Source organism: Pelobates fuscus, chromosome 13 (genome assembly GCF_036172605.1).
Source record: "Pelobates fuscus isolate aPelFus1 chromosome 13, aPelFus1.pri, whole genome shotgun sequence".
Lineage (NCBI taxonomy): Eukaryota > Metazoa > Chordata > Amphibia > Anura > Pelobatidae > Pelobates > Pelobates fuscus.
Genome location: NC_086329.1, coordinates 40,510,846 through 40,525,586, shown reverse-complemented (window position 1 = coordinate 40,525,586; position 14,741 = coordinate 40,510,846). Strand labels below are relative to the sequence as shown.

The following is a 14,741-nucleotide window of genomic DNA, read 5'->3' as shown; positions in this document are numbered from 1 at the left end:
ATGGCCCCATGCTAAACGTTGTTATTTTCCCCTTTAGAAAGGCTTGTTCGTGCCTTTCTGGCTGGGCATTCGGTAGATTGAATCTACCGAACCAACGCACGAATGGGGGGACCACCTGGACAAGGAGTGTGCCATTGATTAACCTCCCAGAAGCTGCGGTTAACCGCAGCTTAATTGGTGAACGCTGGGTGGCCGCTGTTTGTATAACCGAACACAAGGCAGTGGCCATCTGAACTCCCACCAGCGGTGTTCAGCTCCAAATCTATGGAACTCAAAACGGACTCTTATTTGCACGACCTCCCTTCTCCTGCAATTCATACGAACGCCGTCCGTTCAGTACTTTCCCTATGTGAGCAGTGTTACCCCAGATAGCTATGCCATGGAGCCCATTCGTGTAACGAACGACTATGTGAAAGACTTTGGCTCCATGGCGATTGAACTGTATGTATGTGATCTGAGCGCCATTCGGTAAGAATGTGCGCTCAGATCTAAGCTATCTGGGGATATGTTAAATGTATATGTTTTATGTAGTAATTGTAACACTGTGTAATTTTATGTATTTTTACGAACATGTGGCTAATGGAGTTTTGCCTCTGTCCTTGGAGATAATTGGATTACTTCCCAATTATCTCCAGGACAGAGAGGAGTATTATAATGCATTGTGGGAGTATTTAAATGTGTAAGCTTTTGATTGGTCAATGTCCACTATCTATCCCAGTTTCCCATCTGGTCCCCTAGGGGAGTGTCCACCAGGTGGAAGACCTGCATAAAAGCCGGGGAGGTAGCCCCAGTAAATCAGTTCTGCTTGACCCTCAAACGAAGTGTCGCCTCGTTCTTGGAGGGAATTGGATTGTATGCTGTTACAGTGCGACTGCCAGGAGTGTAAACTGTTCGTATGGTTTTCATGTTTGGCTGTTTACAGTTTTCTTGTGTTTCCTGTTCGGGAGTTGGAGTATTCATGTGTTTGCAGTTCGGGAGATTGGCAATTGCAGTAGCTGCTCGTCTATCTGGAAGGGGAATATCGCCTAAACGGATTTTAACTCATTGTGTGCTTAAAGGACTGTTACAGTGGTCCCCCTTGTTAACACCTCGTAATCACCGACCACCCCTGGTTGTTAACCACAAACGGCTTCCCTGGAAGGCCGCCATTCCCATATACAAACACACGTGCTATCAGGACTGGCGGTTATCTTGCCTCCCGAATGCAGGCAGCGGTACATGGTCGTCAATGCATGGATCTCTGAATAGGCTACGCAAGCTCACGAACCCCGCGGAAACTTGTACCACTGCCCGTTTGACTTCCTGACCAGCTAGGAAAACTGCGTTTTTGGAGAAATTAACTACCGAACAAGGGGAAGCGTTCGGCAGTGTATGCACAGGAACCCCCGAAAGTCGACCAGCAAGCCTCCCGATTCTCTGGAACTGTTTTGGGCTACCACCTCATGCCGGTCGGTCATAGCTTTGTTCGAACTTAACTCTTGTTTGACCGAACTGATTTGAGCGCTTTTTGGATATGTTGTGCACTCAGATCGCGGCTATTTGGGAATAAGATTTTTGTGGAGTTCCTGTACTGTTTTCATGTATTTTCGTGATATGTTAAAATTGTATGTAAGTTTTCTTATTTGAGAGATAATGGAGTTATCTTAATTGAAGCTCAATTATCTCTCAAACACAATGGCTTGTGGGAAGGAAACCCCTGTGATTTTGTCTTGGAAATCCCATGCTAGAGGGCACTGTATAAAAAGGCAGAGTGTGGCCTAATAAAGCACAGATTGATTTTCTACCCAATATGACTGGTTGCGTCCATTATATTGGCAAACCTCTGGACAGCAATAGCATTATCACCATATGCAGTACATCTGGAACTAGTGGAGGGTTGAGGGAATAATGACAATAGACTAGAGAACCCATGACAAACACATTTACCTACACTTTGGCAACTAAGCCTGAAGCGGTACTTTCTACTGCAGACACTACTGCTCAACCCTTAGAGGGCATAGGCTGAATATGTTGAACTGGGTTCTGGGTCTCTAGTTGCCATCTTGCCACTCATCACTACTTCTCAAAAACAGTCACTGTTGTGTAAATTATTTTTAAAATAATTTGTTTTTACTATTATGAAAATATGCACAATATACCGTATATACTCGAGTATAAGCCGACCCGAATATAAGCCGAGGCCCCTAATTTTACCCCCAAAAACTGGGAAAACGTATTGACTCGAGTATAAGACTAGGGTGGGAAATGCAGCAGCTACTGGTAAATTTCTAAATAAAATTAGATCCTAAAAAAATTATATTAATTGAATTTGTATTTGCAGTGTGTGTGTGAGTGCAGTGTGTGTATGAGTGCAGAGTGTGTGAATGAGTGCAGAGTGTGTGAATGAGTGCAGAGTGTGTGAATGAGTGCAGAGTGTGTGAATGAGTGCAGAGTGTGTGAATGAGTGCAGAGTGTGTGAATGAGTGCAGAGTGTGTGAATGAGTGCAGAGTGTGTGAATGAGTGCAGAGTGTGTGTATGAGTGCAGAGTGTGTGTATGAGTGCAGAGTGTGTGTATGAGTGCAGAGGGTGTGTATGAGTGCAGAGGGTGTGTATGAGTGCAGAGGGTGTGTATGAGTGCAGAGGGTGTGTATGAGTGCAGAGGGTGTGTATGAGTGCAGAGTGTGTGTATGAGTGCAGAGTGTGTGTATGAGTGCAGAGTGTGTATATGAGTGCAGAGTGTGTATATGAATGCAGTGTGTGTGTGAATGCAGTGTGAATGCAGTGTGTGTGTGTGTGTGTGAATGCAGTGTGAGTGCAGTGTGTGTGTGTGAATGCAGTGTGTATATGAGTGCAGTGTGTGTGTGTGAATGCAGTGTGTATATGAGTGCAGTGTGTGTGTGAATGCAGTGTGTATATGAGTGCGTGTATGAATGCAGTGTGTATATGAATGCAGTGTGAGTGCAGTGTGTGTGTGTGAATGCAGTGTGTATGAGTGCAGTGTGTGTGTGTGTGTGAATGCAGTGTGTATGAGTGCAGTGTGTGTGTGTGTGAATGCAGTGTGTGTGTATGAGTGCAGTGTGTATATGAATGCAGTGTGTGTGAATGCATTGTGTATATGAGTGCAGTGTGTGTGTGTGAATGCAGTGTGTGTGTGTGTGTGAATGCAGTGTGAGTGCAGTGTGTGTGTGAATGCAGTGTGTATATGAGTGCAGTGTGTGTGTGTGTGTGTGTGTGTGTGTGTGTGTGTGTGTGTGTGTGTGTGATGCAGAGCCTTGGTGGGGGGTGGGCATTTTAATATATTTTTTATTATTATTTTTTTTTTTTTGTTATATTATTATTTTTTTATTACTATTTCTATTATTATTGTATTATTATTATTTTTTTTTTTTGTTATATTATTAATTTATTTCTTTTTATTACTATCATACATTTTTTTTGCCCCCCCTCCCTGCTTGCTAGCGTGCCAGGGAGGGGGGCTCCTTCCCTGGTGGTCCAGTGGGATTGGTAGTTCAGTGGGGGGCTGTGGGGGCTGTGAGAGATGTTACTTACCTCTCCTGCAGCTCCTGTCAGCTCTCTCCTCCTCCGCGCCGTCCGGTCAGCTCTTCTGTCAGCTAACACTGTAAGTCTCGCGAGAGCCGCACTATGACCCCGCGGCTCTCGCGAGACTTACAGTGGGAGCTGACCGAGGTGCTGAACGGACGGCGCGGAGGAGGAGGGAGCTGACAGGAGCTGCAGGAGAGGTAAGTAACATCTTTCACAGCCCCCACAGCCCCAGTCTGTATTATGGCAATGCAAATTGCCATAATACAGACTATTGACTCGAGTATAAGCAGAGTTGGGGTTTTTCAGCACAAAAAATGTGCTGAAAAACTCGGCTTATACTCGAGTATATACGGTAAGCAGAATAAGTCCTTATTACAAATTTTTTTTTTACCCAACTGGATCTTCCTTTATTTGCTTTGGATTTACTTTTATACATTTGTGCTGCAACTTTTACAAATTATATACATACAATGTTTAACAAAAATCTGGACACCAGTCAAGCCATAAGACTTGCTTTTCCCACAGAAATCACAAATCTGCAATGATGTTACTACCGCAAAGGATTCTGGGTGGACATTTGCAAATTAGTCCAACAAAGAATCACATTTTAGCCTCATTCAATTTTAAACATGGATTTCTTTGAGTCTGTTTGCTGTATACAACAGCTTTGAAACAACATAGGAAAATATGCAATGCCAGTAATTCAATCATGGACAGCTGTTTCATTGTTAATGCAAATCATCAGAATGAGGTTGGTTACTGGTTTGCTTATTGAGGCTTGGTAGTGCTTGGGAAAAATCCAAATAGGTTATGGTGGGGGAAAATTGTGATTGAAAACCCCTTCCACCTGAAGTCTATGGATAGTTAATACAATGTTAAACAAAAATCTGCACACCAGTCAAGCCATACGAGTTGCTTTTCCACAGAACAGGTTTACTGGCTTTGCATCTTTTCCTAAGTTGTGTGTGACAGACCGCCTGGCACCCTAACCGGGTGCCTCCGTCAATCGATGCTCCTAGTGCTCACCGAGGACTCCAAGCACTCCACTAGACACCATCAGCACCGTAGACCCCACAAACCACCGCAGCTTGGTTGGGGGTCTCGCCGTCCTCCACCCACCCTGGACACAAGATCAGGATATAGCTTCCAGTGGGTGAACCTCTCCTTCTCCAGAGAGTATAGCAGAAACAGCTCTAAGAAGAGCTAGTGAGTATAATCCCAGGGGAGTATAATGAGTATAGCAATCCCCAGAGTGCATAGAGCTGTCCACTCCAAACATGAGACGATGCTCTATGTTGAGGGTGAAGAGGAATCTCTGTTTCACAACAGAAAATGTGTATAAAAAACATACCCCCCCGCCCGTTCTTATATATCCCCTCCCGGAGTTCATTATTCAATTATTCCCGGCTGGGCCCGAACGGAGAAAAAACACCGGCCGGGAATAATTGAATAATGAACTCCGGGAGGGGATATATAAGAACGGGCGGGGGGGTATGTTTTTTATACACATTTTCTGTTGTGATTGATGCACCAAGTCCCTGAGGAAGTCCCATCTTAGGACGAAACGCGTAGGACGCCCAGTGGTGATATATTCAATGCTTTTAACTTATATGTAAGTTATTAAATTCTTTTTATACTTTACTCTGGAATTGCACTTTATTTTTTCTCCATATACTTTCTCTTTTGAGCAAATACTCTGACTGATGGGAGTGTGAAGAATCAGAAGAAAAAGATTTCACTCAAGGCTGATTTACATCTGATAATTTGTGAGTGGCCAATTGTAAATTTTAACACCTCACTTACTCCCACACAGTTAAACGCTATGTCTCTCCATTTTATCTGTATTTAGCAGATGATCCCCTATTCTATATTGCAAATAGCATAGAAAAACAGAGAATGACTTCACTCAGGATGAAAGCCCAAATATGGGGCTGAAACGTTGATTTGATTTATTTTGAACATTAAAAGTTAAGTTTTAGTGATATTTACAAGTCCCTGAGTGCAGTCATTCTCTGTCTTTCTATATATATATATATATATATATATATATATATATATATATATATATATATATATATATATATAATATATTTATTTATTATGTATTTATTTTTATTTTTATTTTTTTCTAAATATAAGTAAAGCAAAAATTAAGTGCATCTTAAAATTAAATTGAAAGAATAGAGGGACTAAATGTTATTATTTTAACTCTTATTTCAAATTCAGTTTCATTCCAAATAAAATGTTGAATGTTAACACAAAAAGCAAAGCAAATGAAGACTCGGTATATGAGAAATCGTTCACTTAGTATGGAGCTCTATATTATAACTATCACATTCCTGTAGTGTAGTTAATAATTATTAGGGAGGGCCCCTTCATCACCCTCTTCACTTCATTGATCATATCCACAGATAATGGTACAAATCAAGAACAGGAACATGATTCTGCAAATGATAAATTAATATAAAAATAACTCTATGAATTACTTTTACCCTGAAACATTAGATCTTAATACTCTGTTTCTAAAGCACATTTGGCATTTATCTATTTTCGTTTTACTGGTAGAGGAGCGAGATGCACAGCTGTTTAGTTGAAAAAGATCCGGGAAATAATTTTATATTAAATAAATTGGAATTTTAAAATACTTTCATGTTGTTTAAAAAAAATTTCAAGTATCTATTCAGCATTTAAAATATTCTTAATAATCGATTTGATAGTACTTGTCTTTTCATTGTACTGTGCATGCCACTACCCCCGCTCCCCCCCCCTTATGCCCCCCCAACATTCCCGCCATAGTTAAAACAGAAGTTATAGGTGATTTTTAAGCTTTTATTCAATAGTGCATTTTTCACAAAAGTGACAGATCCCCTTTAAATATACACAGTGTGATGAATTACAAAGCTAACTGGTGAAATGTATTGGAAACAAGCAGCTGAACAATTTTAAATGCTTTAACATAACATATAGAGGAAGGCTGAGCCCTAGTTAATCATTTAAATGTTCTAAGGTGAAAGGTCTTTACAACAAGTAGAAATAAAACGACTACTCAAGCACATAGCGAATAAAACCAGATGTCCCCTTTTAGCTAGTGATGCTTATAAAAAATGTATACTTCAAGGCTGCATTGACGTTGCTGGTGGTTATTTATAAAGAGCAATTCTGGGGCAAAGTTCTAAAAGTGGAACAATCATCATAGAAACTAATGTGATGCTCCTACCAATTGCTCCATTTTTAGAATTCAGTTCTAGAACTATTATAATAAAAAAAAAGAGAACCCACTTCTGTTACAGCTGTATATAATTATTTTTTTTCCCAAGTGTATCTTGTTAAAGAGTACATCTTGTCACCCTATCAAAGTCCTGCTCTCAAAGGGCACATGTATTTTACACTTATTTATTCAATGTGGTTAAACTGGTTAATATTTTGTCAAAACCATCAAATCATCACACGTTGGATGTTAGAAGGAAAAACATCACTTTTCAGGAAATTATACCATTGTTAAAAACCTGAAAAATCCCCCAGCTACCTTCCTTAACCACTTAAGGATGGAGGCAGTTGTCCATGTTCTGAACCAAAATAAAACCTTAAATTTGAGCCATATGTTCCACCATAATTTAAAGTTTTCTCTTTAAGTGCTCCCATACATATCATATATAATTTTTAAAAGGACAGACACTGGCTTTCATTTTACATCCTATGTGTATACCTAACACAACATTATGTGTGAATAAAATGTTAAAAATGGAAAAACAAACTAGAAAAACAACAATTATTTTTCACATTTTTGCTTATAATAATGTATACACATCCAGTGCAACTAAAGAAATAGAACTCAAAATAAATTTATATATCGGTCCTGATTGTCAAGTCCCTAATAAGTTTAGGATCTAAATCCATTTTTGATAATTACCGCTAACCCTTCACCAACCCCCACACTAACGCTCTGCCCACCATACCCAACTCTTATACTAACTCCAGTATACCTACTAAAAATGGCCCCAGCTATCCATTGATACCTGGGGTTAGTGGTGTGAACAGGGATTTAATTGTGCTCACACCGCAATCTTTTCAAAGACATTTCAATGACAATTTAAAGGGCTGCTTCCCCATACCGCTTGCTTACGAGAAATAGTCTGTTACTTTAGACAATAACAAAGAGAATGTGCAAATATCAGAGTCAGCCACTAGAAGGCGCCAGGAAGCTTAGAGCCAGTAAAGGATATGGCTATTTAATCTGTATTAGAATACATTGCAACAATACCAGATGAACATGAGCTGGGATGTGTTAGAAAAAAAAAATAGATTTGCTTTCCCAGAAGGTCCACAGAAGAAAGGCCTTGGTACAAACAACATGAGACAAAATAGCACATCTTGATGGAGATGTGTATAATCTACTTGTGACAAGGTGTTTTATAGTTCTTCTGTGTAATGTGCAATTTTTCTGCTGCAATCTGTAATAATACATTATTATTATGCGCTGGTGTCACCGCTGCCATTAATGGGGGATAATACCTGCACCAACTTGGTGAAGATAAGAGTAACTGGCTAAATATATGAATGTTTCAAAATGTTATATTTTCTGTATGAGCAGAAGTAGAGAACCTGTGTGACTCCCTAGTAGATGGAGTTTTTAGGATTTAAAATGTCAAGCTGTGTCTATGCAGCACAATTGGTGATGATCAGGTAACACCCAACTGGCCAAAGGAGAAAGGGGTTAAACAACAAAGCAGAAGTAGCAGGCTCTGCATGTGATTCGGGGAGTAGAAGAAGGATATCACTCACACCTCTAGATAGACAAGTTAGGTCTCAGCGAGTATTTTATTCACAAGCTGAAGAAGCTTATTAGCCAACCACTTTTACTAGATCATGGCATATTGATTCTATTTTGTTTAATTTTAATTTACGTTTTTTTGCAATGCTAAATCCTTATGATATTAAAAGCAGTCCGGTCACTCCGTTATTAGAAGAAAGGAGCAGACTTCTGGAGAAAAGGGGTGTGGACCTTTATATGACCGTCATCACATAGAGCCAAGATTTAGGCTTTTTTACAGTGTTTGTATTTTAAATGTTTGTTATTTCTCCTGTTATACAGTATTATGTTATCTGACTTCCTTTTGCGACTTTAAAGTGGTGAAGATCTAAAATGCAATTTCTGTATTGTATTGAGGGAAGTGGTTGCCAGAAAGGACCCAGATGTTTACACAGAGCTTACTTATATGCTCTGGTATATGTGAGTGTTTCATTGACTTATATCATTTTATTGGGTGTTAACACCAGGTTAGACTATGTTGTATCTATTTTTATTTTAAGGCACTGAGTGCATTTGGAAGCAAGATACAATTCCAGATGGGTGTGAAGACACATCACAAAATCCTTCTTTAGTGGCAACTGCACATTTAGCGCTCCACTTCACTTTATCTTTTTATGTTTTTATTGTTGTTGTTGGATTACACAAGGTGTGGTAGCAGCTATAATTAAAGATTAGGATATATTTTAAATTTTTTTAGGCATTGAAGTGCTTGACACAATCACTCAATTACGTCAAAGTACATCACTCAAAGAGATGCGTGTTCCTATCAGCTGCCATGTAATTTCTACTTTAAATATTTCTTGTAATATTATTTGTGCGTAAAAATGTTTCTCTTAAGGTTATTATTCAAGATGGCTTTTCTATTGTCCATTTACTGTTAAAGTATGTACCCCATACCTTTGCTACCTTGTGTAGTAATTCAGAAAAATATTGCTTAGATATACAAAATGCATTTTTGAGGAGTCTAGGTTTATAGTATAATCCTAACTAAAAGATATACCGGTAAGTAAAACTCCAGAACCATACCTCATTGCCAACCAGGTAATCTTGCTTGTTGTTGTTCTAAACCACCAACCAATGCATAAAAAAAATAAATGTGAATTCAAATAAAGTTCAAATTTAAGGCAAAACTAGATTAACTGGAAGCATCGCGGATATAACCTTTTTTTCCAGTTCAGCTAATTTGAGCTTAAATTTGTAATTCTTTGATATCTCACTCTAGTGGTTTGATAATGCCATTAGTGCTTATGAACGGGCCATAATTTCTAACTCACTGTATTACCCTTTCAGGAAACAAGAATCCCTCTCCTTTTTACAATGTTGACACCATCCTTACAGCAGGTCCTCTCCAACAATCATGTAGTTGTTTTTTTAACTATATAAAACGTGATCTACTATGTACTTTTCAATTGTCAAAATAGTAATAATAAAATCGGCAACAATTATCACGTATATATGTTCTGATAATTTTTGCAATCCAGGATGATATTCCCATTTTATATTCCCTAAAGACCAATGTTACTATCTCAGGAAAAATTTCTGGATATAGTAATAAAAAATCTTTAACCTTGAACTCATAAGATTCTTCAATGATCACTTCCAGCTTTGGGTGTTCTCCGAGAACTGGCTTCCCCATCTCTGCGATGCGCTTTGCTTCTTCCTCCTCAACGGAAGGCTTCCTTTCTGATAGTTCTACAGCTGGAGACAGAACAGAAAAAAAAGAATCTAATACAAAACTGTAAAACTCTTTGGTGCACTGAATGGGTCATACTCGTCACAGCAAAGATGGGGCAATATGTGCAAAGCCTAAATATGGCTAAATACTACTTATTGTTTAACATGGCGATCAATGCTTACTTTTACATTAGGCTTCCACCAGCCTGGCTAAGATAAATTATACCTTTATCATTCTTAAAGTAATTTAATGGAACACCACTAAGACCCCTCTTCATCTCACTTATCAAATAAATCAATTTAATAAAATAAAATGTTCTATACATTTTATCAACTGTCCAAAGCTAGAATAATTTCCCATTTAGAAATACCATTGGCCAAGATTTTAGTGACCAGTAGAAAATAATCAATAGGGAAGCTAGATGATCACTTGAAATATAACAAGTAATGATATGCAAAAAAAATATTACTACAACCAAAACACAAAAGTCCAAAAATGACACCATAAACAAGAAACAGACAAAGACATAAATATAAACGTTCAATCCAAAAGCTGTGTATAATCATAAACATCCAAACACTGTATGTTGTATTAAAGATTTCATAATACAAATTTCTTGGCAAGTAAGGGGGAACAAGTTACAATAAGTGGTGAATAAAAGATTAGTTGATCAGGTGGATATTTTTTGAGGTCGCAAGTTACTCGGCAACAAAAAACTTGTTTTTGCAGAAAAACAAACTGTACTTTATATTCTAAAACAATTAGTTACCTCTTATCTGATTTATAATTTGTATGTATGAATTGTGATTTTGGGACTGTTACGTTGTTCTGGAGAACATTTAGAATACAATGTTACACAATTCAACACATGATACAAACAACACGACGTCTATTAGAATAGATCATCCCTATATTTTACCAAATCACAGTATTTAAATAATACTCAAGGAAACCAGGCAACATTATTAAATCTTACGGTAAGTTTGCTTACAATAATACTGGATGTTATTAAGCAATTAGCTCATCATTCAAGAGTGAAGATACTGAACATTAATTTATGTACATTGCCACTAGATGTGACTGAAGTCAATGAAAGTACTCAGTACTAATGCCACTGAGATTTGGAAAGAATTTTAATTAAACACTAAGGAAACCTTCTCAATTCCATGGATATAGTGATTATGCCAATAAAATTATCAGGAGGTCATGAATAATTGACTGAATTATTAATTCCACTCCACTCTTGTTGAGAGGGGTTTCCCATACCTCCAACAAAACACAAACCCCCCTCTCCCTCTCAAAAAAAACCCCCCCAAAAATCTGCAAAGTTTTGTTTTGCGATTGTAATTTGTATTATAAGAATTTTTTATTCTTTTTTTTTTACACGTAGATGCATGAACAAAAAATCAAACAACCAACCAAATAGACGTAGGATTTAATGTACAAATATACATAAAAAACAGACAATTTCTCTAGATGTTGACCATTAAGCTTATGGAAGTTGTCCCCAGAGATAAATGTAATTATTTTTCTGCAGAAGGCTCATACATTGAAAGAGACTGTCACATCCCTATGGGAAGCTTGGAGAAAAAAATTAAAGAAATAAAAGCGAATAGGGCTTGAAGATAAATGTAAGATGGTTCCTGGTAGCTTTAAGACATGGGAGGGGGCAAGAAATCAGAAGAGAGACTCATGGGAGAAATTGGACTCCCCATCCGAATATTGTATGACATGAGCACCACAGAGCACTGGGGCACAGTGATTTGGATACACACGTTCTCAGAACCAATTGTTGCAGAGCTGGAGCTAGGGAATGGTTTTATACAAAACTCGAATGGTGTTGAGTTTGTGTCCTCCTGACCTGGAACCACATTGAATTAGCATTTTACCTGGGGTTAATATACCAGCATGGTGAGCCTAACAGTGCTGTCAGCAAGACAGAATGCTGTACTCTTCAAGAGAACATCTTCCCTAGCAGGCTAGAAGTGCATTTATCAAGAGAGGCAAAGTGTTACAACACCTTTTAGTTGTCTGTCCCAGAATTTACTAATGTGTGGAAGCATTGTCACTGGGTGATGGGTTGCGGACCCTTGTAGGAGAACAGGAACGAGCACGCAGGTGCCATACTTGACGCTTAAACCCCTATGTTGCTGGCATAGTGCATTAAGCTGAAATCACATACTATGAATAAAATGCGATTGACACGGTTGCTAGCCAACAGGAAGCTTCTTAGATGTATTTGGAATAACACTGAATAATACATAACAATTATGCATTTAGCATGGACAAAAATATAGGTAAAAGAGTAATATTTAACTAATTTGACAAATTCTAACACATTTCACTGTGAAATATTAAATTTCCTCAGTAACTAAAAATGCCCTCTCAGTGAAGTGAGGCTCTCACACACATTAATTGAAGACATTTTGCCTGTGAATGCTTTGCAAGCAATACATTGGTATTTTAGCAATTTTAATTAATTAGAGCACAGTTGAGTGGAGTTATGTATGCTATTTGGTTACAGGCAGCAACAGCTAGAAGCTATAACTGCCTATATTCTTTCTTTAAAATGAGAAGTCTACGGTTTTATAACTAAAACTTCTGAGATTGGCTTAGCATGTATCTTCCTTTTTTGTGAAAAATCTCAATTGCAACTAAATTTCACATTGTTTTTCTCTCTCTATGATGTCTTAGATTAAATTTGCAAGTAGGCTATCAAGTCACAACTCATTGTTCAGTGCAAAATGCCCTATAAATGACAATTAACAATATAATACCCATTACATACTAATCCAAATAGCATTATGTTTGGCTTTTGTATTTTGTTGTTGTTGTTTTTTTTCATTTCCAATAGAGCAATATAATTAATATGACCATTCTGTCAAATATAAAACAGTTTACTAAACAGAAAAATGCACAAATAAAGCTTAAAAATGTAGAACAAAAACAATTTAACTTACCTTGATTCAATAGTAGAGCTTGGTAAATAAACCATAAAAAAGAGAGAAATATAAATTAAAATGAAGTTCTAAAGTGAACTTAAAACAGAAATAAAAAATATGGTTATGATCTAAATGAAAAAGGTGAGAGCAATCAAAATACTAAAAGCACATGCAAAGGAAAGTGGACGTAATAGACAAAAAATGTATTTAAGAAGAAGTCATTGCTTAAAATAAGTTACTCAAGACCATACTAAAAACATGCCAAAATAAAATTAGCTTCTCATGCAGGCATGAGGCTTACAACGAAAAAAAAAAACCAACCTAAATAGTTGCTAAACCACTTGTATAATATTGAAGTGAAACATAAAAATATAAACTATACTCAAACTTATAGCAGAATCCTATATTTTTGGTCAAAATATAAATTTTAGGTAAATGAGTTAGTGAAAGATTAACCGCACTTCATGAACACAGATAAATCATCTCTGGACCTTTTATTATCTCATTATTTTTAAGGTAACTTCCTGCCCCTAGAATTTTAAAGGACCACTATAGGCACCCTGACCACTTCAGCTCAATGAAGTGGTCTGGGTGCCAGGTCCCTCTAGTTTTAACCCTGCGGCTGAAAACATAGCAGTTTCAGAAAAACTACTATGTTTCACTGAGGGTTAATCCAGCCTCTAGTGGCTGTCTCACTGACAGCCGTTGGGGCGCTTCCGTGATTCTACCTGTGAAAATCACAGTGAGAAGATGTTGACGTCCATAGGAAAGCATTGAGAAATGCTTTCCTATAGGCAGTTTGAATGCGCGCGCGTCTCTTGCTCAGCGGGAGCCAAGCGGGAGGGACCTAAGGACTACATAGTGCCAGGAAAACGAGTTTGTTTTCCTGGCACTATAGTGGTCCTTTAATGTACAACATGATGTTCTGTTCTAGTGCATGTTGGAAAAGGATTGTCTGTGGAAGACCTCTACATCATGTTCTGAATTGTACACTGCTTTATATTTATTTGGACTAACTCAATATAATATATAAAAATATATTTATATTGTGTGTATATGTATATATATATATATATATATATGCGTGTATGCACATCTTTCATATGATTCCTTAAGATCTATATATTGTGTGTATATGAATCCATGTGTGCACATCTTTCATATGATTCCTTAAGATATTTGTGTGGCTCTTACATGGTTCCATAGCTATTCTAAGTTATGATAACCCCATCAAATGTATTCTTTAAAACACATTGTTTAATGCCAGAATAAAATCTGTAAGCTATAAATTTGCAGTTTAGTGGATGAGTGAGCGTGCTGGACCTTGTGTATTGTATGCATTATCCACAGCAGCACCCATATATATATATATATATATATATATATATATATATATATATATATATATACACACACACACACACACACACGACCCCGCGAACACCCGGTAAACTGCTACCGCTGCCCATCCAACTTCCCGAACCATTATGAGAACGATGTTCGGGAGACATAGACTACTGAACGGGGGGAACATTCTTATGCTAACAGTCAGGGGGAGCATTCTTTGGTGTTTGTGCGAGAACCCCCAAAAGATGACCGGTTGTTGCCTTATTTTCTCTGGAACTGTTTTAGATCATCACCTCGTGGTCGACTCATCAAAACTTCACTCGAATGGCGTTCCCAAACTACTGAAGGGATCTGAGTGATATTTCGTCAAAGTGTGTGCTCAGATCCAAGCTATTCGATGATGTGACTTTCGTGGGGTTCTGAAGTATTAAAATGTATTTTTGG

General features: G+C 37.8%; 1 protein-coding gene across 3 annotated transcripts in view; it reads right to left on the bottom strand.

The window, feature by feature from the left end:
* The window catches only part of SLC8A3 (solute carrier family 8 member A3), a 237,400-nt gene that overhangs the window by 9,515 nt on the left and 213,144 nt on the right, over positions 1 to 14,741 (bottom strand). For 2 of the 3 annotated variants that reach the window (XM_063439532.1, XM_063439533.1), the window contains exons 4-5: positions 12,969 to 12,986; positions 9,901 to 10,031 (exon numbers count right to left, since the gene is read on the bottom strand). In XM_063439532.1, coding sequence (XP_063295602.1) covers positions 9,901 to 10,031; positions 12,969 to 12,986 — 149 coding nt within the window. The remainder of the gene's footprint in view (positions 1 to 9,900; positions 10,032 to 12,968; positions 12,987 to 14,741) is intronic. The other variant, XM_063439534.1, reaches the window with a different exon arrangement.